The sequence below is a fragment of the Periplaneta americana genome, chromosome 16 (genome assembly GCF_040183065.1).
Source record: "Periplaneta americana isolate PAMFEO1 chromosome 16, P.americana_PAMFEO1_priV1, whole genome shotgun sequence".
In the NCBI taxonomy this organism is placed as follows: domain Eukaryota; kingdom Metazoa; phylum Arthropoda; class Insecta; order Blattodea; family Blattidae; genus Periplaneta; species Periplaneta americana.
Window position 1 is genome coordinate 183,098,600 of NC_091132.1, and position 25,658 is coordinate 183,124,257.

The window sequence follows — 25,658 nt, forward strand, 5'->3', positions numbered from 1 at the left end:
AAACGACGAGCCAGCGCAGCATTGCTGTCCACCTTACCGTACATGAAGTGTATCTCTGCCAGCTCTTGATTTGAATACATGTCGCACAGTCTAACGCCTACACAACACTGAATGTAACCTTCGCCTCGGAATGAACTGTCAGAGTGCCCTCTTAATGTCTCCTTTGACGGCAACGACCTGCGGAAAGAAAAACGTTCCGGTGAATTTCAATGTTGTGAAGGCCGTAACTCGGAAATAAAGCATTTCCGGACACAGGTTGTAATGAACTATTTTGATTGTCTACATGTGGGAAATACATACCTGAAATTATTCCCCGTATTTTTTAAACACCCTGTATATCTTGAATGAGTCATTTCTGAATGTGGTCCCTAAATATTCTCAACAATACTGGCGGTTTCGTGCGCCAACTCGATATTTTCCAAGCAATTTCGGAATCAGGTGTTTGTTTTGGATGCTGTTTATGTGCAGTGTGAAGTATTGTAACTTAGCTACACTGTGAACAACGCCATGGTTATCCGATACAACTTCTGCTACAATTGCAAAGCTTTCTTCTTTCGACTCTTTCTTTACATAAAACTTCGATATCTTATGAGACTGCGTAACATTTGTCAAACCGCCTATATTCTTTCTTGAAAGACACTGAATTTGCACTGCGTGTTTTGCTTCATATCTGACATTAATCTTTTTTTATACCGGTACATAACCTGCATTTGGCACTAGCGTTATAAACATTCTGAAGCCATTTTTCCCGTACTATTAATCAATCATCCTTAAAAACACAATTACTTTTCAACTTCTTCTTTTTTCACGAGTTCCTGTCTGGTCAGAACATGAATCTAGTGTTGATCTTGCCGGCTTTGACATTGATATACATTATTAGCTACTATCAGCTCTTAGAAAATTTGTATTGAAAACAGACCAACAATTTTGGTAGACCACAAGATACTGAATTTTCAAAAAAATATTCTGAATAAGAAATATAATAGAATATGATAATACAAAGAAATAAATAAAAGATCACAATTTGGACTCAACAAAATAAAATAGGCCTAATAGGTAAATATGTAGAAACACAGAAAGTAATATATTTCATAACGTACACGCAGGGCCGCCGACAGAATTTATTGGCCCCTATGCAATACTGTAGGCCTACTCGGACCCCCATTGAAAAAAGTAACAATTATAAGTTACCATTTATTCTAACCATAATACTTATTTGCAAAATAAATAAAAGATAACCTCATACACAGAAACGAACCTAAAAATATACACTTTTATTACATTGAAAACTTTTAGCAAAACTTCACATTAGCACAATATATTATATTCATAAAACATTATTCCTAAACACCTGTAATTTCTAACTTGCAGTCCAACATCAATAAACAACTCTCCTTGACTTCACTGATGCAAAATCACCAATTATGTCATCAAAATTTAAAAACCTAGCAAGATCGCTCTCCAGACTAAGGAGGCAAGGTTACTCAGTCGTTCTTGACACATTGTTTATCTGAATACATTTTTTATTTCCTTCATTTTGCTGAAGAATCTTTCAGCATTAGCAACTGTCACAGGAATTGTATAGAATATTCTAATGGTTATACAAATATTTGGAAATAAATTATCCAGTTTTAATTCCCTCAGACTATTTAGGAGGTTCATAGGTTTCAGTGGGGTTCACCCTAAATTAGAGGTATGAATTCATTTTAAATATTTCGGCTCATCACTGATCTCTTTATTAATATGTTCATAATATTTTTACGCAGTCTAGCACCCATATTAATTTCCCGACTTATGCATGTACTTGTCCATTGTGCAGTTAAACTATAACCAGTAACACTAATGAACAGAATTTACTAGACAAACAACAAAAAAAAGACGAAAGTTCCGACACGAAACACACAATGTACTCAAAACGAAACGTGATCTGCGACTTCAGTTTGAGAGAGTCCACTAGCATATTAAGTGGTAATTTGTATTAATTCTACTATTGTTGAGTTAATATGTCAATTTACGTAACAAATATTCTTACAAAATGTTATAGTACCCGTATGTATCTACGAATAATTATTCTCGATAATAAAAAGTAATCAGACCCACTTAGTCTGACGGGCCCTTATTGCTCACGGGCCCATATGCACTCGCCTCCTTTGCCCCCCCCCCTTCTCGGCGGCCCTGGGCCTAATAATTAAATATGTATAAACACAAAGTAATTTGTGTAATAACGTACACGTATATAAAACAAGATTTAATTCAAATCTACAACAACATAATGATTACTATTAGTTAGCAATATTAGCAGGAAAAAAAAAATTACACCGAAGAATGAAACTACAATGTTTTGAATCTCGCTCGTCTGAATCTGAACACGGCCGCCTGGAAGAAACGTCGGTAAGGATTTAGTGGGACGTGACCTGGCTTGTAACATAATGATGAAGTTAATATATGTACCATTTTAAGGATTGTCAGTGTTGATACACATAAGTCTAAGCAATCATGTCTTATTACTCCGAGGAATATGAGGGCCAGGGACATGCTCTCATATCTGAGGTGAAATTTGAGGAAGATCCGTTGCCAATATCGTCCCCTGCAGTCAAACTTCAACCTGAAGTGAGTGAAGCGCAAGGAATACCCTGTGTGTTTTTCCAGTCTTTATCTTGTGTTTTGATTGCTGTGTGCACTGCTTTATACAACAGTACTTGCAGTAGCTTTTTGTCTATGAGAGTCAAAAAAAAATCTTATCACTATAAATATTATACGTTATGTAATGTTGCAGAGAAGTCTAACGTTGAACTTTATCACTCTTAATGTTTTAAATTTGAAAATGAAATTTCTTGTTACACTTTCTCTTGATGGTTGCCAAGCTACACATTCCCACAGTGTTTTTGATAATGTGTCGCTTTTAAGAACAAGTCTCCCTTCTGTTTTTCACTGTATCTTTATTTAAAATTCTCATTACTTTTTACGGTTTCCATATAAGTTAAGTTAATTAACTTTGTTTTAGATGTGCAAAGAAAGATTATCAATTTATCACTATTACTTTATATGTATTTAGGCTATCTTTTAACATTGTCATAAATTACATTAAGCTACCGGTCAATGTAGAGTATTCACCGCCCACTGAACGAATATTTCACACTTTTATCACTGCCAATGCTGCGCTATAAACCAATTTTCGGCAATTAATGTAAAAGACTGCCTAACAGATATTTGGAAAGTTTCAGAGAAAATACCCAAATTCAATCTTCTAACACAATTTTTTTTGTTTTTATGAATTAAGTAATTTGCTGGGAGACATCGTTAGATATAGACCACTCTTACACTAAACCTGGAGTAATTTAAGCTTATTAATCAGATATGATTCTACTTAATGTTTTTTATATCCTCACTTTTATGTAATTTCTATTTTATACATTTTTCATTGTTATTTTCCATCTAAAGATCATTAAGAACGCTGAATATTACTTAATATCTCATATCTTTCTTCAAATAGTGTTTATATGCCATGTTAATTTTCATTTGTTTTCATAAGTTAACAATGATGCACATTGGGAGCAACATATAAAAAAATTATTTTCCTACACAATCTACGCTATATTCACGTTGTTTTGAAATGATTAATCGAAGATGGTTTGCTTATTGTTTATTACACGCACATTAATTGTATGTAATTTCTAGCCCAAGATCATTAAGAATAGTGAATAATATTCATGCTTGTTTTCTGTATTTCTTAAAATATGTGGCATGTTAGTTTTTATTTGTCGTTATTTACGTAAAAATGATGCGCCAAAAAAATAATAATAATTTCGTACTCACTCCATATCCCTCTATTCACATTTGTTTTTGAGTGATTTATTAAAGAATGTACCAGTATTTAAAAGACTAATAATTTAGAAACATGTTACGTAAATCATCTTTGTGCCAAAAGAGAATGCTCCCTGGACCAAATTATATTAAAGAATGTACCGGTATTTTAAAAAATAATTTAGAAACATGTTACATAAATCATCCTTGTGCTAAAAGAGAATGCTTCCTGGACCAAATTGTCGTATTTTATAGTGGTCGTCAGTACTCGCTGAAATGGGTAATAATATAATACAATTATGTTGTACATAGCAAGATCGATTATTCAATTGATAGGATATTTTATGAGGTTGTCATGACTGAGATATCTACAAGTTATACGAAATATATTTAGGATTAGTGTAAAACTGGCCTATATCTCCTATTGTGGGCGGGACATAAGTAACATTCACCAAAATATGGAAAGACAATTGTCTTTCTCTGTAGGCTAAACTGTTGCCAGGTTCAGAATAAGAAACCAGGATTAGTTCCGCATGTTCCAACAATAAAGCCTTTTATTTCAATTTGTTGCAGGCTGTGTTTGTCCATAAAATTTGTAAAGGTGGGTACACAAATGTCGTTTTTCCCGGTATTTATATATTCAAGTTCACTCTTTTACTTTTCAAATCTAACACTGGAATCGATTATATAACGATTGTTGCTATGTGGTGGGTGGGAATCATGTCTATTCTTCTAGTATTGTCATTGTCTGCCAGTTCGTGTACGTCTTCGAAGACTTTATTCACTAATTGACCTAAACTTTCAGGAAGACATCGAACGAATTCTTTGAGTTGAGTTGAGTTATGTAGCACTTCATCGTGAAGGCAAAAGCCAAGGATATGTGCGAGGGTTTCTAGCCTTGCTGCATCGCCGCTAGAGAATGTTGTCCTGAGGCCTACTCAGAAGGGAACGAACGCAAGATACGTATACAGCCTTTTAATAATTTCGCAGCACTCACTGGAGGTCAGCCCTTAACGATGTCTTACCCAGGAATTTGCTGGAGTAAACGCGCTATATGGCTAAACTTCAAGGCCTTTCTGAGATACGTTGGTCCAAGGCACTAATTTTTTTCTCTCAGTTTTTTTTTCCTTATAAGTGGGGAGTCGTAGGAATTCGTTCCTATATTTTTTATTACGTCGGCTTTCTCGGTCAACTGCCATGACTTCACATATTCGGAGCTTTCAGTAAAGAGCTCGCGAGTATCTGCAGAGTAAAGATAGGCTGACAGTGGAAGGACGCGACAAGTTTTGGGATCCTGGAGATCCACTCTTCTTTGAAGAAGCTAGTAAGTACCTTTATATATAGTCCGGGTCAGCTTACTTCATACCCAAAGGGTGAAACCTAACCATTTTTCCCCCATTACTACATATCCTAGTGGATTGTGGTGATTTTCTAGTTTGCAGGTTGAATTTTCTTTTGCCAACCTCGTTTCGAATTTCGATACTGAGAAATATTACAAATGGTAGTGATTTTGTAATTGGTATGTTGGTAGTTGAGACATATATCGACAATATTAAATTTGTCGGTACTGGAGTTCCATGAAATTAAAATTGTACTAGATTTCTGAGCCGATTACTGGAAACTAGTAAAATTTGAACATACTAATAAATAATTAATTAACATCAGTATTAATATTAATACATAATAGTTATTTTATGTGTTGCGTTGTGGTTATAATTCATGACTTTAGTCAGATAAGTTTTCGGAGTTAGTACTAATAATTTCATGAGGTCGGACAAAATACATTTTGAGGTTAGATCTCGTGAGTCAATTGTTTCGTCAAACCAATGAATTTCTTATTGCCAGGCAAAATACTTGACATGTTAATTTGCCTACGAAAATATGTTACAAATTATTTAATTATTTAGAATAACAGTATGGTAAGTAAATAAGTCATTTAGTACACAGGATCGTGTGATATCTGGTAACAGTTGACAACACGGCAATATTTGCTGTTTAGGAACTGTTCTTACGTGACCCTCACTATACATGCTGTATAAAGCATATTTTTGTCATGTGGTTTGGGATATTTAGAATTTGTTTTAGGGGCATTTTGATAAGTTCATCATTCTTATGAAGAAACATTATTGGGATTTTGTTCCACTCTGAAGTCTGGAAGGGATAAATCAGTTATGTACATATAACTGTGTTTAAAAGCAGGAAATCTTGTTCAGATTTAAATAAGGGAGTAGAATCCAGGAAATGTGGTTATTCGCTTAGATTCTGAATTTCACCTTTGGAATCAAAATTTAGGGAATCATTAACTGTGGTGCCCAGATACTTAATTCTCCATGTTTCACTATTCTTATTATAACAGTTTTCGTCTATATCCAAAGGTTCTCACTTAAGTTTCCCTTTCTGTACGCGAATACCTACAGATTTTCTTGAGTTTACTTTAAATTTCCATCTGGATAAATTCTGTAGGTAAATTCTCATTTTTAAATAGAACTATAAATGATTGGAATGACCTACCTGCAGCGGTCTTTGAGGGCTGTCCTTCCTTAAGGAGATTCAAGAATAACTTAAAAAGTTGTGTATAAAGTGTAAATTAAAATTAAGGTGACATTTAACATTTAATTTTTTAAGGTGACATGTATTTATTTAGCCTGACGAGTTACTCCCTTGGTTTGAATTGTAAATTATCTAAAAATAGCTGTAAGAGGGTCTTAGACTAGAAATTTTTAGTTTAATTGTAGTTCTGTTTATAAATATGCATAAGGGTGTAAGTATTTGTCTTACTTGAGTTGTTGTATCAGTGAAGCGAGGTGAGTCAGTGAAGTTATGGTTTTACAGTGCAGTGAATAGTTCCGATCAGTGATAATTTATAGTGTAAATGAAATGTATTCTATAGTGTCAGTGAAATTTGTCCTAAAGTATCAGCGAAATGCGTCATAGTGCCACTGCAGTGAGTGAGATAAGAGTAAAGTGAAACATTCTTACTAATAAACAGTTTATAGTTTTTGTACGAGACTTATGCAGAGTTGAAACAGAAAACGTTACTAATAAACCGTGAATAAGCTATGGACGTATAAACAGACTGTAACTATACAATGGGAATTGCCTTGCAGTAGTTATATACACGAAACCCCATGTTTAAGCGTTGTATATAACGAAAAAATGGCCGCCCCTCTAACAGCTGTTCGTATCGACTGTCATTTTATGATGATGGTTACCTTGTAACCACAGAAGAACAAACTAAAGATCATAGGATTATTAGAATAATATTGCTGTAGCTTGTACTCTTTGACCAAAATGTAGTGTGGTAATCGATTAGAGCCAGTTGTACTATCGATATTTAACACGCCACACTAGAACGCTCTACCGGATGCAATAGGGAACCTCAGATATTCTATTACCTTTCGTAACGAAGTAATGACGAAACTATGACGTAGCTGTGTAACAGTTATACTGTTATACACGACGTATGTAGTGATTATTAGTAAGGAATTTACGCACGACTTATAAACGAGCTACTCATTGTATAAGTATAAGACAGTTAAACGTCTGTATATAGGGTTTTTATTAGTAAGACCGAAAGACTATTGAAACTTATGTACGGCCTATACATATGTAGGTTGTATTGTAAAATTAAGTTCACTTATTAATTAGGTTATTTTATGTATTATTATTAATTGTAATTATTGTGTTAAATTTTATTCTGTATTCTTATTGTATTGTGTATATAATTGTATTGTATATTGTAATGTTATTGTGTATTGTCTATATTGTGTATACCACTGCCACCGGGTGCTTGCCCACTTGCAATGTAAATAAATACATACACATGAAAGATACATGTTAGTCCCATAGCTACTTCTTTCCTTTTGTCAGCCATTGCAGTATCATCGGCAAAACCTAAAGGAGTGGCTGGTCTGGGCTGAATGCTTTGCCATAAAGTTTACAAACGTTATACTCAGTTAATTCGTCGAGGACAAGGTTCGTTGCGATGTTATATAATATTGGCGATAACGGTGACACCTACATGATGCTTCGTAAAATTGAGATCGTTTTCGTCTTGCCATTGGAGGTTTTGAATTTGGGCGATGTTATTGGATTGGAAATGCATTATTAAATCGGTTAATCTAGATTTAATTCCCTCAGCTCGAAGAATTTTATATGTTGTCATAGGCCTTCCTTATATCTAACAGTACAATTGTTACATCATCTTTTCTTATTTATCAGATCTTAGATCAGAGTTGAATATTGAAATTTTAATACCGGAACTGGTAAATTGACGAGTCCTCGTTAATTTTCTTTCAGTTCAACATACGTACTAAGTTCTTGAATGTAAAACACGTCCGATGACTCTTTGAATAACCGATGAGATGGTGATGGGGCAACAGTTCTTTTTCGCCACATTTGAGATCTGTAAACCGAGATTAAAGCAGTCAAGTCAGTTTTGCTGTAAATATCTCTGTGGACATTACAGAATACAAGACCACTATGTCGCTCACAGTACATACACTACCGTACATAACTATTATAGCAATAATTTCTAAACATTACATACCTATTCTTTCCCGGAGTAGTGTGAGGTTCATTCGGTTGTAATTCAATATTATTCTTAATTCTCTTTACGGAAATAATACTAAATTTGTTTAATTTTTCCTCCTCGCAACACATAATTATATTTGCGATAATTTCTCATTCTCCGCTGTGGATAACAGCGTTACTTTTCCTCCGCGGTGGTCTGATTTCACCATAATTACTACCCTGTGGTTGCTGCTCCATGTTAACACTACTGGTACGCAGTGAAGGAAATAGTTCTATGTTTCTTGACAAGAGATTATGATGCAGAGCATGCGCAAACAACTCAGTTGTCTCCACCCACATTACGCGCTTTCTTCCCTCTGTCCCCGCTCAGGAAGTTCAAGATAACTTGCAATAAGAGTACTTACGGTTTGTGCAAAGAATTTTTGCCTGAGTTGTTGGAAGATGTACTCTTTTTTTCTGCTAGAAATGTTTTGGAATGCTTCTTGTGCAGTAGTTTGACGAAACAAAAGCAATGAATGGTTGTTTTGATTTTTCCACAGCTATCCTTGATATGCAAGAAATTTCTAGTCATCCAGTGCAAGCAACCAAAAAATATTATATACTCACAACAATTCCGAATCTTAATTATACATTTTTGGTTAAACGAGCGTTGAGCGGATTCCTCCGATTTTGGAATAGATACCGACGCACTTAGGTTAGGTTAGGTTAGGTTAGTTTAGGCTTTTATTATCCCGTCAAGATGAAGGTGAAAGCGATTGAGTGTCATTTTTTGTTTTCTATGTTGGCAGTTCAAGTACGTCGGTGCCTATTCCAAAATCGGCGGAATCCGCTGAATGCTCGTTTCACCACATTTTTTTCTATATCATGCAAATTTTGTGATTAATGCAACAAATTCCCGAAAATATGCTACATTATTTATACAATAATGTACTATGTGTAGGAATGCATGAAATATGCAGAAATGAGTACGGTTATCTTTTTGTTATCTTCGTCACGCACGTATATTATACATGTATATCTTTTTGAAAGACTTTCAAGTGGCAGTAAAATTATAAACTTGCACATACTGCTAATTGTAGTGCAGCTAGGACATGGTAACACCACAATCTAGTATATACAGTCACGAAACTCAATACGTAGTAAATATGCATCCATAGACAGTTGCTAACCACTAGGATTGGTACTATCGCCTCATTACAGACAACGCTAAATAGTACCAGCACAGTCTATTGTTTCTAGTACCCTCATAAACTCAAGCTTCGTGACTGTATATACTAGACTGTGGTAACCCATAAAAAGTAGCTTGTAATCTTAGAAATCTTCTAACACCCAGTCATAAAGTGATGATTTAATATATATTATTATCTCTTTGTACTTCAGCAACAGAATCTTTGGGATCAACATGTGACTAGAGTGAAGACGGAATATGTGGACCAGAATCCTGATCTCACATCAGAAATTAAATTTGAGGAAGATCCGGTGTCACTTTCGAACTCTGTGTTGAAACGTGAACCTGAGGTGAGTTGAGCGTAAGGAATGCACTGCGTGTTCTCTTTCCAGTGTATATCTTGTATTATGATTGTGATGGACACTACCTCTTTAAAACGGTATTTGCAGTGCCTTTCAATTTGTGATGGAGACAAATATATCTCATCACTTTTTTATTATTTATGTCATGTTCCGGAGAACTCCATTGTTGAATTGTTGTGTATATATGTATGTATTTATTTATTCACGCTGCAAATGGGTATATACCCGATGGCAATGGTAACTAATTACACTCAAAAACGACAATAATAAGCACAATTAATAAAAAATAAAATTAATAATAAATTAATAATAATAACAATAACAGGAAATATCCTAAATTAAATGAAGCATGATCACTTAAAATAAGATTTAAAGTAAATCTAATTTGTATCTTAACCCTAAGTTCGAACTAAAACCCACGAGTTTGATATGTTCACACATGCACAAGTACCTTTCAACATTACACTCATTTCGCTGACAACTCACTCACTACACTGGAACTACTACACATTTGTATGACTTGAGGCTTTCCCGGTGTTTGATATAGAATAATTCTTCTCGGGTTCTCAGCCAGGTGAGTTGGAGATTAGCTTCCAAGCTTTCGACGGCTAGCTCTGCCATCTTCTTCATCCCTGAGAACCCGAGAAGAGTTATTCTTCTACACATTTCACTGATTCTATCCTGATTTCACTAACACTTCAAAAAAATTTCACTGTTCAAATACTTTGCACTGCTAATATAAAATATAAAGCTTCACTGTCAAACACACTTCACTTACAAAACACACTTCACTGACACAACACACTTCTTTACTGATACAACACTTCAATAACAAATATCAATTACACCCTTTAAATAGTGTGTATAATGTACTACCGTCTATTAGTAAAGTACTTAAGCCTATTTTTAAATACATTTCTGGTTATTGGCAAAGCCTTTAGTAAGCCTCCAGGTAAAGCATTCCAGTCCCTGATAGTACGATTGAGAAAAGAAAACTTTCCAGTGTCCGTCCTCTGTCTTCTTTCGCTTAATTTATATGAGTGGTCGTTCCTTGAAGAGTAATTTGGCGGCTGCAACCTATTTTATATTTCTCTCCAGGCAGGCTCACCTCTGTATGTTTTGAACAGTGCGCATAATCGAATTCGCGTTCTCCTGTCCGTGTGTCCCATTTTAATGGTGAATTACTACGACAATGCTTGAGAGCCCGTTTTTTAATCTTTTCCAGTGCCCTAATATGTTCTAATCTGTAAGGATCCCAACATGCAGCACCATATTCCATTACTGGACGTACTAGTGATTTATATGCAATCTTTTTGGATTTATCAGAGCCTTTTCTTAGTACCCTCATCACAAAGTGTAATGCTCTCCATGCTTTTCTCACTGTGTCAGTAACGTGTTCCTCCCAGCCGAGATCGCTGCTACATATTAATCCTAGGTATTTATATTTAACTTTCGGAATGGTCTCAGCCCCTAACGTATTCGATGCGATTATTTTATTTATTTTTCTTGTAAAGCTGATGAGTTTGCTCTTTAGAGAATTTATTCTCATTTTGTTGGCTATTTCCCAATCATTTATTCTATTGAGGTCATTCTGAAGAAGAGTAGTTGTTTCGTTTTATCTTTCAAATTTGAAAACGAAACTGCTTGTTACACTTACCCTTAATTGTTGCTGAGCTACACTGTGTATTTGACATATCGTATTTAAGGACACGACTTCTTTTGTTTTGTCTGTGTCTTTTGTCTAAAATTCTCAATAATTTTTACAGTTCCAAATAATTGATTTTGCTTTAGATGTAGTTACAATCATTATAACCTGTCTTCAGGGAAATTATATTTGCCACAATATCCGCTTTGTACAGTGTATATTATAACATGTACAGATATCTTTCTGCAAGACTTTTAACTGGACAGTAAAATTATGAACTTGTACATATTGCTAATTGTAGTCTACCTGGGTCATGCCAACACATGTGATAATGTGTTAAATTGGAAAAATCATATTAAAGAAATTACCCCCAAACTAAATTCAGCATGTTTTGCTATTAGATCTGTGCAAAAGATAGTAAATATCAATACCTTAAAAACAATATACTTTGCATACTTCCACTCGGTAATGAGTTTTGGAATAATATTCTGGGGAAATTCCACAGATAGTAACAGTATATTCCTATTACAAAAAAGAGCAATTAGAATAATTGTAGGTCCCAAATCTAGGGAATCTTGTAGGACTATTTTCAAAAAACTACAAATAATGCCCATGGCTTGTCAGTATATCTTTTCATTAATAAAATCTTCCTCTTATGTAATAGTGACAACTTAGTAACTAATTAAACAGTTCATAGCATAAATACACTTCAAAAAAATGACTTTCATACTCCATCGGCAAGTCTAGCGTGCTATCAAAAAGGAGTGCTTATATGGCAGTAAATATTTTTAATAGCCTCCCTATCGATATAAAAAATGAAACTCAAAACATAAGATTATTTAGGGCCAAATTAAAGAAGTACCTAATTTCTCACGCCTTCTATTCTGTAGGTGAATTCGTGACATTCAACAGCACTTCATGAAATTGATACTAACCCTTTGTCTTGTACTAGTAGACTATATTGTAAACCTCGTCTGTATATATTCATCTAGACTATGACTATAAATTAAGACTTTGTAATAGTATTAAGTTTTTTCACTTGTTCCATATTCTAGCTGTGAAGCAATGTATGAATGCCATGGAATGTTAATAAATACATTACAATACAATACACAGAAAGTAGCTTATAAAGTTAGTAGTCTTCTAACACCCAGTAATAAATTGTTGATTTAACATATTATCTCTTTGTACATCAGGAACAGAATCTTTCTGATCAGCATGTTGCGAGCATAAAGACGGAATATGTCGGCCAGAGTCCTGATCTCACATCTGATGTGAAATTTGAGGAGGATCCGGTGTCAATTTGGCTGCCTGAGTTGAAACGTGAACCAGAGGTGAGTGGAGCATAGGAATGCACTGCGTGTTCTTCTTCTTTCAGTGTACATCTTGTATTTTGATTCTAACTGACACCACCTCTTTAAAATTGTACTTGCATTTGCTTTCAATTTATGATGGAGACAAAATATCTCATTACATTTTTTTTGTGTCATGTTGCAGAGGACTCTAATGTTGAATTGTTGTCTTGTTTTGTGTTTCAAATTTGAAAACAAAACTTCTTGTTACACTTACTCTTAATTGTTGCCAAGCTACGCTGTGTATTTCATAATATGCTATATTGATACAAAGTACAATATTTATTTATTTATCTATCTATCTATCTATCTATCTATCTATCTATCTATCTATCTATCTATCTATCTATCTATCTATCTATCTATCTATCTATATCTATCTATCTATATATCTATCTATCTATCTATCTATCTATCTATCTATCTATCTGTCTCTCTGTCTATCTATCTATCTATCTATCTATCTATCTATCTATCTATCTATCTATCTATCTATCTATCTATCTATCTATCTATCTATCTATCTATCGATCTATCTGTCTGTCTGTCTGTCTCTCTGTCTGTCTATCTATCTATCTATCTATCTATCTATCTATCTATCTATCTATCTATCTATCTATCTATCTATCTATCTATCTATCTATCTATCTATCTATCTATCTATCTATCTATCTATCTATCTATCTTATTTTATTTTATTTTTATTTATATATTTATTTATTTATTTAATTTATTTTATTTAATTTATTTATTTTATTTATTAATTTATTATTGATTGATTGAGTGATTGATTGATTCATTCATTCATTGATTCATTGACTGATTTATTTATTTATTTATTTATTTATTTATTTATTTATTTATTTATTTATTTATTTATTAAATTAAATTAAATTTATTTTATTTTATTTATTTAATTTATTTATTTTATTTATTTATTTATTTATTTTCTTACTTACTTATTTACTTACTTATATATATTTATTTATTTTTATTTATTTATTCCACTGAACAATGTAATTACAGAGTAGAGAAAAAAATTAACAGTAGTAATACATATAATAATGGTAATTTAAACTTCAACTTAAACAGTTACAACCCAATAGTACTCAACAAATGATATCAAGCAAAAATATGGCATTTTGCTTTACAACTGGGATGTTGCAGGCTTACTATTTGGAGCGAGGGGTTGTTTACCAAAATTTACATGTAATATCCTTAAATCCTTTAAAATTCCCTTTTATGAGGTTCAGAAGATTGTAATGGGAAATTCTGAACGCCTCTCTTCAAATTTTACACTATCATCTATATGTTAACACGTAAATTTTTGTTTTAATGTACAAATCGAATCAGTATTTTGCTCGTTTCATTTCCCTTTATCTTTTATATTTTGTTAATTCCGGATCCCAGTGGTCAACCTCGCTTGAGGACGTGTGATTTGAAATCTTAGTAGTATATGTAAATCTCGGTAAACAAAAACAAAAGTATTTATAGTATGAAGAAAACTTAGATTATATTAAAGTAATAAAGCCAGTGATGAAATGCAAATAATTAGTCACAGATTAGTAACAATAATATAATAACTGATGAGGGACTAGACCTACGTTAAGTCGGAATTAGGAGTGAGTTAGTAATGATAGTTGATATTAAATAATTTAAGAAAGAAGACCAAAAATACAATATGCAAACCAGTTCAGACCTATTTATTAGCAAAATACTTACGGAGTGTTTTGAACGCTACCAGTATTTATTTCTCTCAAGAATGTGGTTCTGTCCTGAAAAATATCAATATTGCTCAGTTTATTATAGAAGGAACAAATTCTAAGAAGTGCAGAGTACTTATAACAACATGTCCTAACATAATTATAAAACCTAGCAGATTCAATAAGCTAAGAAAATCTCTTATTAAGAAAAAATTATTGGATAATTTTAATAAGACTATTACACTCTTACTACGTCATACTACTTTTGACCAATAAAACGGTACGAAAGGACGTATTTCAACCAATCATGGCTGCTTATCGCACAATTTTATCGCGTCCCTAGCATTTGTTTAATTTTATCGCGTCCCTAGCATTTGTTTCTTTGTTTGCCAACATTTGAAATTGCGCTCGTCTGGACGTCAAAAAAAAAAAAAAAATTACTTATATAAAATTACAAACCACTCCAGTCGATGCACAGCAGTTTCAAATATGACTCGCATTGGCATTCAAGAACAAGAATTAATAAAAATCACTGATCATACCTATGCATCTTCTGAAATCCGATTTACAAATAAATGAAGAGCACCATTCGGAAATCCTGAATAAGTTCAATACACCATGTAGGCCTAAATCAACGAGTTCCACTTCTATTACGCACACGTCCAATATAACATCAATTGAACCACCAACCACATTCAAATTTGAAAATTGTACATTCAATAATTATTCCTTTCAAAATTATTCATGTTTATTTTTTATGTCATCGTCGTTAATTAAAACTTTTCTAACACTTGTGTATATTAGTTGGGTTATGTTATAGCTTCTGCTATATGATATTATGGATAGTCACGTATCAGAGATTGTTTAATATTAATATTTATTGAAAATCATCTGTCAAGTGACGTTGATTACTGGGATTCGGATAATTGAAGTGGAATGTTGCATTTTAATAAAAATGAAACTGAATCAACAAAGCCTTCTTGACTAGTAACATTGTCATCGTGTATAATAGATCGAGAACTTCTCGACGAGAAGGCATTGCTCACTACTGCCATCTAGCATGCATCTAGCGTAATATTTGTAATGTTGAGATGGTACAATAATACATTTGAAGACAGTTGTACTTTCGTAAGTCAATTAATATTTTATTGTATTGGAGTACTTCGTTACTTCTAACCTTTATATACTTTCTTCTAATCGTGTAATAGTCAATTAAATCTCACTGGAGTTTTGATTTTCTCTAGATAAATCAAAACGTCTAGTGAGATTATTGTTGACAAAAAAAGTAGAAAATGTTCAGAAAAGTTTATAAATATAGTAGTACAATAGGCATACTATAAAAGTTAGTGAAACATGTTACCTAAAAAATTCTTTAATGTGGGAAAATTTCTTGAGGAAAATGTGTAATTTACATCAATAATTTGTAAAATTTAGCAAAGGGAATTAACTAAAATAACTTTCGTTACTAGCTTCAACATATACATGTGTGGCTAGTGCTGGTCATGTAGAACGCTGCAGAGCATGGAGCTCAGATTGTCCTGTCCCTGGACCTGTATAGTTCAGACAAACTCCTTTTAACACAGCGATCAACGGAGCTCATGTCGACTGCACAACTTCTCTATATAGCACTAGAGCCGACGGCAATTCGGAAGGTGGTAGCCTGCTAGCGTTTGCGTCGAGAGAGACAGATAGAGAGAACAAGGCAGCATACAACATTGTCACATCGTACTTCACGACCACGTGCAATGTAAATATCGCAGGAGAGAATTTAAATTATCAAAGGACAATAATGACCTTAGCCGTTGATTACTGTAAGCATGACACCAAACAAACCCTGTTTCCTTCACTAACAATATTCTTTGCACGGTTCTCAATCCCACACCACATGCTTCTGCAGTCGTTTCTTGCGCGTTGGCAACGTTGCAGCCAGCATCAAGATGGCCGGCAGCATTCTGCTCATCAACGTTTTTTAAATAATTATATACCTTAAACAATATTTTCCGCGCCTGCCTGTGCAATGCTTGCCTTTTTACAGTCTCTTCTTCCATTTATTTATCTTACACACACGCAGTAAATATTAGTTTTACTTATTCAATGTATTGAAACACTCACACATGAACAAATGGACTCGGTAAGTACTTGTTATAGACTGATTCCGATTGGTTCTACTGTACAAACTTTAACGTCACATACCAGAAATACTACGGCGCATGTAGCAGCTGACCGCCTTCCGAAATGCCGTCTAGTCTAAAACGTTCATAAATGTTCACCACTAACATCACATCTGTAACATGTTATAAATATTTGTATATCCTTGATCAAACGTAAATCCAAATTTCAAAAGGTTATTCTTGCTCTAAAACTTTTGGGGTGAGAAAATAGTTTCAATTTGAAATTTAAATTATTTTATTATTATTGTTTTCTTGAAACATCTGAATATATTACCAATTAAACATGTAAAAGTAACAAATGCAGTCACAAAGTTATACTGTTTGATTTTATTGTGAAAATTAAACCTTTTCAAACAAAAAGAAACTGTCCACGTTGATTATAACTCTTCGGTTTTTCACTTCTTTTACCTATGGCTCAAGCTTTATCCATAGATATATCATTCTTCTTTGGTCCGATCCATGAGTTCCCACTGTAGGCAATATAGGAGAGAAAATCACAATTAAAAAATTATCACTCAATTAACAAAGTTTAACTGTGCTGTTTTTAGTAACGTAAATTCTTATTTTAAAATCCTATATATCCGCGTCCCCTGGACTATATTGAGTACTTTAACGTACATAAGTGGACTTTTTGTGGAAAATAATTTTTTTTTATACAAGACCAGTTAACATGGAATGACCCTAATGTAATTGAGTTGTTGCTCTGTATTATTAGGAAGATCAGAGTGACTTGGACGGAGTGAATGAGGAGCCAAGACTGGAAGTAACAGCAGAGGACAATGAGATTCTCACCGAAAGGTAAGTGTGGTGTGCGAGTCTTCACGCAGAAAATTGATTGTTTTTGAAATCGTTTCTTGACTATCTGGAAGCTCGTTCGCTAGGACTCTGACACTGAATCATTCTGCAGGCTGTTGCGGAGTTGCGCTTGTTCGTGGGTTCGATTCCCGCTTGGAAAGATTACCTAGTTTGATTTTATCCTAGGTTTTCCCCAACCGTAAATCCTCTGCCTCATCACGCCAAATACCACATCACTATCATCAATTTCATCGACGCTAAATAACCAAATATTTGATACAGCGTCGTTAAATAACCAAATAAAAAAAAAAGCAAATGAGTTATGTAACTGAGAAAGATAGACTGGGACAATGTTTGGCTGTGATTGGGTCTCGTTTTGAGCCAAGCTATCGCTGAATAGACATCATAACCAGTTGTTTGCACTATGCAAGGCTAGGCTGAACACCGGAAAGTGACAACCCAGCATTCTTAAGGAATTGTAATATCTAAATATTGCCAGGTAAAGAAATCAACATCAGGCATTGTAACAACTAAACGCAGTAACTTATATTATGCAAGTGTCTTGCACGCCATGTTTTATCTCTCTAAGTGCTTCATTATGTCTGTATGTGATTAACATCGGACAATAAGTGAACATGACCCATTAAGAAAATGAATTTCATGGCTTAATTTTCTACACGTTTTAAGATCATAGTGCAACCAAGTAACGTGGTGATACTTAAAAACTGGTTATCCCATTTGAAATATTCACAACAACAAGCATTAACTAAACCACAATGTATACCAGACAACGATGGACATTATAGCAGCTAACTGTTTTTAATCATCTGATTTTAATTAACTGTGTATAAATGTTTTTATTCGCATTTTATATTACTATTTTAACTGAAAATGGGTATATATTACATGTTTTGTGCATGCATAATGATCATGGCGATATCACATGTATCCATTTGGCAGGGTTAACATGCAGTATCATTCAAACATCTGATGATGGCACACACAAGTGCCGAAAACGTTCATGTAACTAACTAGTAAAATACTTTATATAATAAGATAAGCACAGACGGTCTATTGAAACTTTATTATATCTGTGTTAAGGTTTGGTTAGTCATACAGTTTTCTTTGTCTTCATGGCCTACTCAACATAATTTTTCATATTTATTTGTCTCAAGTTGATAGTCCAAGAAACAAGTTTAATGAAATTTTAAGACTCTTTAAATATGTGAATGGATAAAATTTCTACACTTCCATAGGTAAAAATTGAATGCATATTTCGAATATGTAAATTTTATTACCGAGTGCCATTTACAAAATTAGGGATTACAGATATACCCTGTATCCCTCAAGAACTAGCGTTTTTCGAACACTGGTGTCATTATATATGGTTTATCTCCAATAGTTCTTGTATATACGTGATTTCTTATTGTAAAATTAAAATTTTAAAAGTTATTAGCAGTATTCCATACTTTTTGTCCACCTTGTATAACTAAAGAATAAGGCATAGATAAAGGTATAGCACATTTGCAATCCGGAATTTGGATACAATTGCAAAAAATATAACGATGGAATCCAAAATTGGTAAAGCGAGGGTTAATAATTCTTTTTTGTAGCATCATCTTTGCCTACACTAGTGCTCATCAATTTACATACGCTTTTTTTTTTTCCAAGATTTAGAATTTAATTTGTAACATCAAAATATAATTTCAGTTGCTTTTAATTACCGGTACCTTTAATCATTTCTTCCCCTGCTTTTAATAGATAGATAGATAGATAGATAGATAGATAGATAGATAGATAGATAGATAGATAGATAGATAGATAGATAGATAGATAGATAGATAGATAGATAGATAGATAGATAGACAGACAGACAGACAGACAGACAGACAGATTTATTTGTTCCATAATATTCTTACATTTGCTTTACAGCATAGAATAAAGAACATGTCCAATTCTTACGTTTAACAATAAAATGCAATACATATAAAATGCAAATATGAAATATGTACAGAATTAATACCTTAATAACAATAATATTTTATACAAAGTAATATGTTTTCCATTTAATATTATTATAATATTTACACAGTACTGTGAAATGTCAAGAATTCATCTACAGAATAGAAAGTGTGAGATATTAAGTAATTTTTTAGTTTTGTCTTAAATAATGCAGGGTTTTGGCTATGATTCTTAATGTCTTCAGGAAAACTGTATACTGTATTTAAAAACAATAATTGTTCCCAAAGTCACCTGAAGTATCTAGTGACTTAGGGCAGAGACCTTTCTTAAGGAAATAAGATGTGATAGACATGATATTTTCATCACGAAATTTTTAAACAATTTTGAGACTTCCAACATCTCCCGTACATTATTTACAAGAACGTATCTCTAATGATAATGTACCTGTGGGTGAAACAGATTTGTTTTAGTTGGAATATTCAAGAATTGGATATATATTTCCTATAGCATAGACTGATATTATATTCTCGTCAGGATTGCAGCTACCAGTGAAGGGACTGTATCATCAGAATTCGACAGTATTGCACATGACGACAACGAGACTGTTTGTGAGATTCCCAAGAATGTAGTTTCCTCGAGATTACTTGTACGCACTGATCAAGACGACAAGCCGTTGGAATTCGAAGTGTCACCTTTGAGTAACCTACAAAAACATGAACACATGCACACAGACGAGAAACCTTTCAAATGTGATGTTTGTGGTAAATGTTTCAAGGAGTCCGGTAGCCTGAAAAGACATGAACGCGTCCACACAGGCGACAAACCTTTCAAATGCGATGTTTGTGGTAAGTGTTTCTCGCTTTCGCATAACCTGAAAGTGCATGAACGCCGGCACACAGGCGACAAACCTTTCAAATGTGATGTTTGCGGTTTGTGTTTCACGCAGTCTTGTAACCTAAAATCCCATCAACATCGGCACACGGGTGATAAACCTTTCAAATGTGATGTTTGTTGCAAGAGTTTTCCATCGTCGAGTAATTTAAAAACCCATCGACTCATCCACACAGGCGACAAACCTTTCAAATGTGATGTTTGTTGCAAGAGTTTTCTATCGTCGAGTAAACTGAAAACCCATCAACTCATCCACACAGGCGACAAACCTTTCAAATGTGATGTTTGCGGTTTGTGTTTCACGCAGTCTTGTAACCTAAAGTCCCATCAACATCGGCACACGGGTGACAAACCTTTCAAATGTGATGCTTGTTGCAAATGTTTTCCAACGTCGAGTAAACTAAAAAGCCATCAACTCATCCACACAGGCGACAAACCTTTCAAATGTGATGTTTGTTGCAAGAGTTTTCCATTGTCGAGTAATTTAAAAACCCATCGACTCATCCACACAGGCGACACACCTTTCAAATGTGATGTTTGTTGCAAGAGTTTTCCATCGTCGAGTAAACTGAAAACCCATCAACTCATCCACACAGGCGACAAACCTTTCAAATGTGATGTTTGCGGAATGTGTTTCACGCAATCGTCTAACCTAAATTCCCACCAACGTCTGCACACGGGCGACAAACCTTTCAAATGCGATGTTTGTGGTTTGTGTTTCACGCAGTCTTCTAACCTAAAATCCCATCAACGGCGGCACACGGGTGATAAACCTTTCAAATGTGATGTTTGTTGCAAGTGTTTATCATCGTCGAGTAAACTAAAAGCCCATCGATTCATCCACACAGGCGACAAACCTTACAAATGTGATCTTTGTTGCAAGTGTTTTCCATCGTCGAGTAAACTAAAAACCCATCGATTCATCCACACACGTTAGAAATCTTTCTAATGTGATGTTTGTTGCAAGTGTTTTCCATTGTCGAGTAATCTAAAAACCCTTCAACTCATCCACACAGGCGACAAACCTTTCAAATGTGATGCTTGCGGTTTGTGTTTGACGCAGTTTTGTAACCTAAAGTCCCACCAACGTCGGCACACGGGCGACAGACTTTTCAAATGCGATGTTTGTGGTTTGTATTTCACGCAGTCTCGTAGTCTAAAAACCCATCAACGCCTCCACACAGGCGACAAACCTTTCAAAATGTGATGTTTGTGATAAATGTTTCCCATTGTCTACTAAACTAAATATTCATCAATGCCTCCACACAGGCGACAAACCTTTGAAATGATATGTTTGTGGTAAGTTTCTTGGATTCGACGATTCTAAAAACCGATCTACGCCTGCACTTAGCCAAGAAACCTTTCAAATGCGATGTTTGTGGTATGTGTTTTCGAGGTCGAGTAACCTAAAGAGCCATGAACGGCTGCACATAGATGAGAAGTATTGAAAATTTGATGGCTGGCTAAAGTGCTTCCCTAGTAGGACCAACGTAAGGGACACTGGGACTGACTTTCAAAACTTCTGAAGTTTTTGATAAATTGCTTTCAAATTCGGTGGATTTGTTGTATCCGAACATTTAAATAGTAAACCGTGTACTTAAAAGAATATAGCAGTTTATAGTCGTTACATTATCACTCAGATTTGGCGTGAAAAGTTGTTTGTAGGCTCAAATGAAAGAGGAAGGAAGACAGTTTTCGTTGTGTGCATGCGCAGATAGCTTTCCTTTTCTTTTGTTTCTTTGGTAACAATAATAACAAAGTTGGCCACTCCTCAACAGAAAGCATTTTGTGCTTTGAACTTTGAGGTTCGATTTCTAAAACACGGATGAAGTCGTGGATCCATACGTCTGCTTTTTAACAGCGATCGAATTCTGAATCCTTATGTGATTTCTAAAATGAAGTCGAGATGCGGCTTGAGAAGAAACCGACGTTCGTGTGCTTTATATATAGCAATGCAGCTAAGAATCGATTTTTATTCTTGTAAACAGTCGATATTAGAAAGAAATCAACATCGGGATTAATATTTTTATTTAATTCCAGTAAATCACATTCTTTTGTTCTCAGCTAAGGTATTGTTGTATTTGCTAATTTACAGAATGTATGTGCGTTTAACGTACTAGCATTAATTATAGGGAACTGATTTTTAAGTACCAGAATTATATTTCCTAAATAATTAGCACAATTCGAACGTTTATGTTGTAGTTTATCATTTGTTCATAGCTACTGCCAACATTAACTACTTGAAAACCCGGGTCTAACGAATCAATAACCTAAATATTAACTGGATTAAAGTTGCAATTGAAACTAAAATATTATATGGTTCTATTTTCACATATAATAGGCCTCAGTAGCATAAAACTTAAAATAAGAATACAAAATCACGCTTGCTTCATACATATTCTTGTAGGCCCACATTATATTCGAGTATTATATAAAATGTCCAGAACTACTGTAAAGACTAAGAATTAAGTTACATCATCTTATAGACATAAAGGTGTAATTAGTATAAAATATTAGGCCTATATCTTACTTCCCTCAAAGCAACAAGAAGGTTTAAAAAATTTGTCAACCTGGCGCTTCTTGCATTTCGTTGCAGATTATTACGAGTATTTAGAATTCTTGCTAAATTTTGCGATGATTCCTTCGAAAATCGAAAATATTCGCATGAAATTATCGTCATTATATAGTTACAAAGGATTATTTCTGTCTCTCATCACTCTAATCCAAGATTTAATATTTGTAATCACAAATTTTCCTTTCATAGTCATCCAGCTGATCTACTTCCTCCATCTTGTATACATGAAGCCGTGGTATTAAACCTATCCCAGGCGCGGTCTCTGCTTCAGACCATGGTTTCAAGCCATGGCTCAGTAAAATAAAAAAGACCTCGTTTTAGAAATCGAAATTCATCTGTGTGTTGAGAATGTGATTGGGATGTGTTTTAGTGTGTTTGTATATTTCGTATTGTTCTAGTGTGTTGAGTTTTTGGTTCACATTCTCAACACACAGATCAAGTTCAGTACACACACACATTATTTGACTCCACACTTCAACATCTTTCAACAGTCAAACACACCCACATAACAGGCAGAGAAGTTCGAGATGACGCCGAGATCTAGTAGCTCTCAGGATGTTGCGTGAAGCACTGAAAAAGCTGTAAGCCGCACAGATCTTACATAATTAACACGAGTAAGTCCGCTAGTTAATCAATTAATTATATTCAAGTGTTAAAAGTAGTGTACGCAAGATTCAAAATGTATTTATTTCTGCCATTTTGGCCAAAAATTAAGTTCCAGTGTCGCTTATACTTAAACATATTGCTAGCAAACCTTTCTAATGTGATGTATGTGATAAGTATTTCCCGCCTAAAGAGCCATGAACACCTGCAGGTGAGAAGTCTTTCAAGTCTGATATCTATTTACGAAACTAATAATTTGTTTTGTATGTTTTCAATGAAGCATGCATTTTTTTTTTCGAGAAGACTGCATAAAACCTTTTCCTTTCTTCCTATTTTTTTTTTTTTTGATAATGTACATTCATTATCACACATGTTGTAACAATATCATGGTACAAAAGAAGTTGTGTTGTTTACAAAAATCATGAGTCGTCAGCTGGTGGTAAATCTGAAAGCATTTCCTGGCAACAACACATATCTCGAAACAATAATGTTCCTAGCCATATGTTTTGATACGATTTGGAACTACTTTCATGTCCCGTGTTACCTGCCCTTTTATGTATCTAAAGATTGGCTGTTACATAGTACAACTTGAGACAAAAAAAATCGATGTCTTTGTCAAGTATTGTAACGTCAGGCAGGCACTAATTATTTTTTTCTTCTTTGATGTACACGAAACCATTCTATTCTACTGAAATATGTCAAAGAAAAGCTCATTCTTAATTGCATTCTCTTCAACATTAGACGGAAATCAAGATTTTGTGTACTTTAGTTACCCAGTAAGACACTAAACATTTCTGGCACTTTGTAAAAGACAACTGTGAACTTTCTGCCGATATGGTAGCAGTGTGTTATTTTGTAAAGCATTTTTCAAATACAATTATTCCTTATACATATTTCAATTTTATAACAACCAAGTTGGTATTGTTGGTACGTGGAGAATGTTCATGTAGACGAATTATTACATTTTAGCTTCATGTACATCTATTGTCGATTAATTAATGTTCATAATTTGTGTATCTGCTTATTGTTAACTTATCAATGATTAAATTAAGTTTTGAAAGAACAAAATGCTATACAATGTATTCCTTGTGTAATTTCTTATCCCATTGTGTTGTGTAAAAAGATGGCCGGGCTTTATTGTTGTTTTTGTAATATCTATGGTGGTCATGTTTGAGTAATGTAATGTAGTCTCCTTTTTCTTAACATGTTTTATGAAATCATAGGTTTTTTTTTCTGTCATGTATAGTTTTTTATATTATGTTGTGGTATATAATGTGTGGAAGTTTTGTTGGTAGAGTAAATAGTTGGATTCTTAGACTACCAGGTTCCATGCCACTAAAATGTTGTAAATTTGTAGGCCTATTTTTATGTCATTTGACTGTCATAAAATCTCTTACGAAAATGATGACTGTATTATATTAATAGAACATGGTCGCCATAAAGCTTACAATAGTACATTATGCAACGAGCCTATAATGATAGTAATTAAGACGCGAGTATGTTTGTTTATGAAACGAGCGCAACCGAGTTTCATAATTTTCATATGAGCGTCTCAGTTACCATTATAGGCAAGTTTCATATGATATTTTATGCTCGACTATATTTCTAACTTCAAATTATTCATAAGTATTCATGTTATGGTTATCTGAGTGAAGAGCTGAACTGAACTTCTAAATAGTGAGATGTGCGCAGACGCGAAAGTATTGATTTTTTTCGAGGAACGAATGTCATTGACGTTGATATAATCTAGAGAATAACATGAACATTAATCTTGATATAACCTGGAAATTGATTTAGAATTGAAAAACGAGATGACAAATTGAATTTATTTGAATATTATTTACAATTAAAGCTAATTATTATAGTAACAGAACATAACCTTCTGCGACAGTATTGGATTTCCAGCCTCCGTGACGTTTCGTTAGTTGTCTTTCGATTGCATATCCGAGAATAATCGATACTTGCGGTTTTATAATGCTACAATGGTAATTTCTCATTAGCTGAACAACTGAAGTATAATGAATAGCATAAAAACTTGAAACCTGTCATGGCGACAGCATGGCCTTTATATCGATTCTTTAAAATCGTCTAATG

General features: G+C 33.9%; 2 protein-coding genes across 3 annotated transcripts in view; both read left to right on the forward strand.

The window, feature by feature from the left end:
- The window catches only part of LOC138692197 (zinc finger protein ZFP2-like), a 148,326-nt gene that overhangs the window by 56,822 nt on the left and 65,846 nt on the right, over positions 1 to 25,658 (forward strand). The window lies entirely within an intron of this gene.
- LOC138692196 (zinc finger protein 737-like) lies at positions 2,380 to 24,773 on the forward strand. The gene is made up of 5 exons (XM_069815271.1): positions 2,380 to 2,610; positions 9,718 to 9,855; positions 12,709 to 12,846; positions 17,454 to 17,536; positions 20,030 to 24,773. The coding sequence occupies exons 1-5, from the start codon at positions 2,497 to 2,499 to the stop codon at positions 21,321 to 21,323; spliced, it is 1,767 nt and encodes a 588-aa protein (XP_069671372.1). The 5' UTR covers positions 2,380 to 2,496; the 3' UTR covers positions 21,324 to 24,773.

Coding starts and splice junctions, on each gene's coding strand:
- LOC138692196 (XM_069815271.1), top strand. CDS start 2,497: ATGTCTTATTACTCCGAGGAATATGAGGGCCAGGGACATGCTCTCATA. Junction 12,847..17,453: donor AGTTGAAACGTGAACCAGAG/GTGAGTGGAGCA, acceptor CTGTATTATTAG/GAAGATCAGAGTGACTTGGA. Junction 17,537..20,029: donor AATGAGATTCTCACCGAAAG/GTAAGTGTGGTG, acceptor TATTCTCGTCAG/GATTGCAGCTACCAGTGAAG.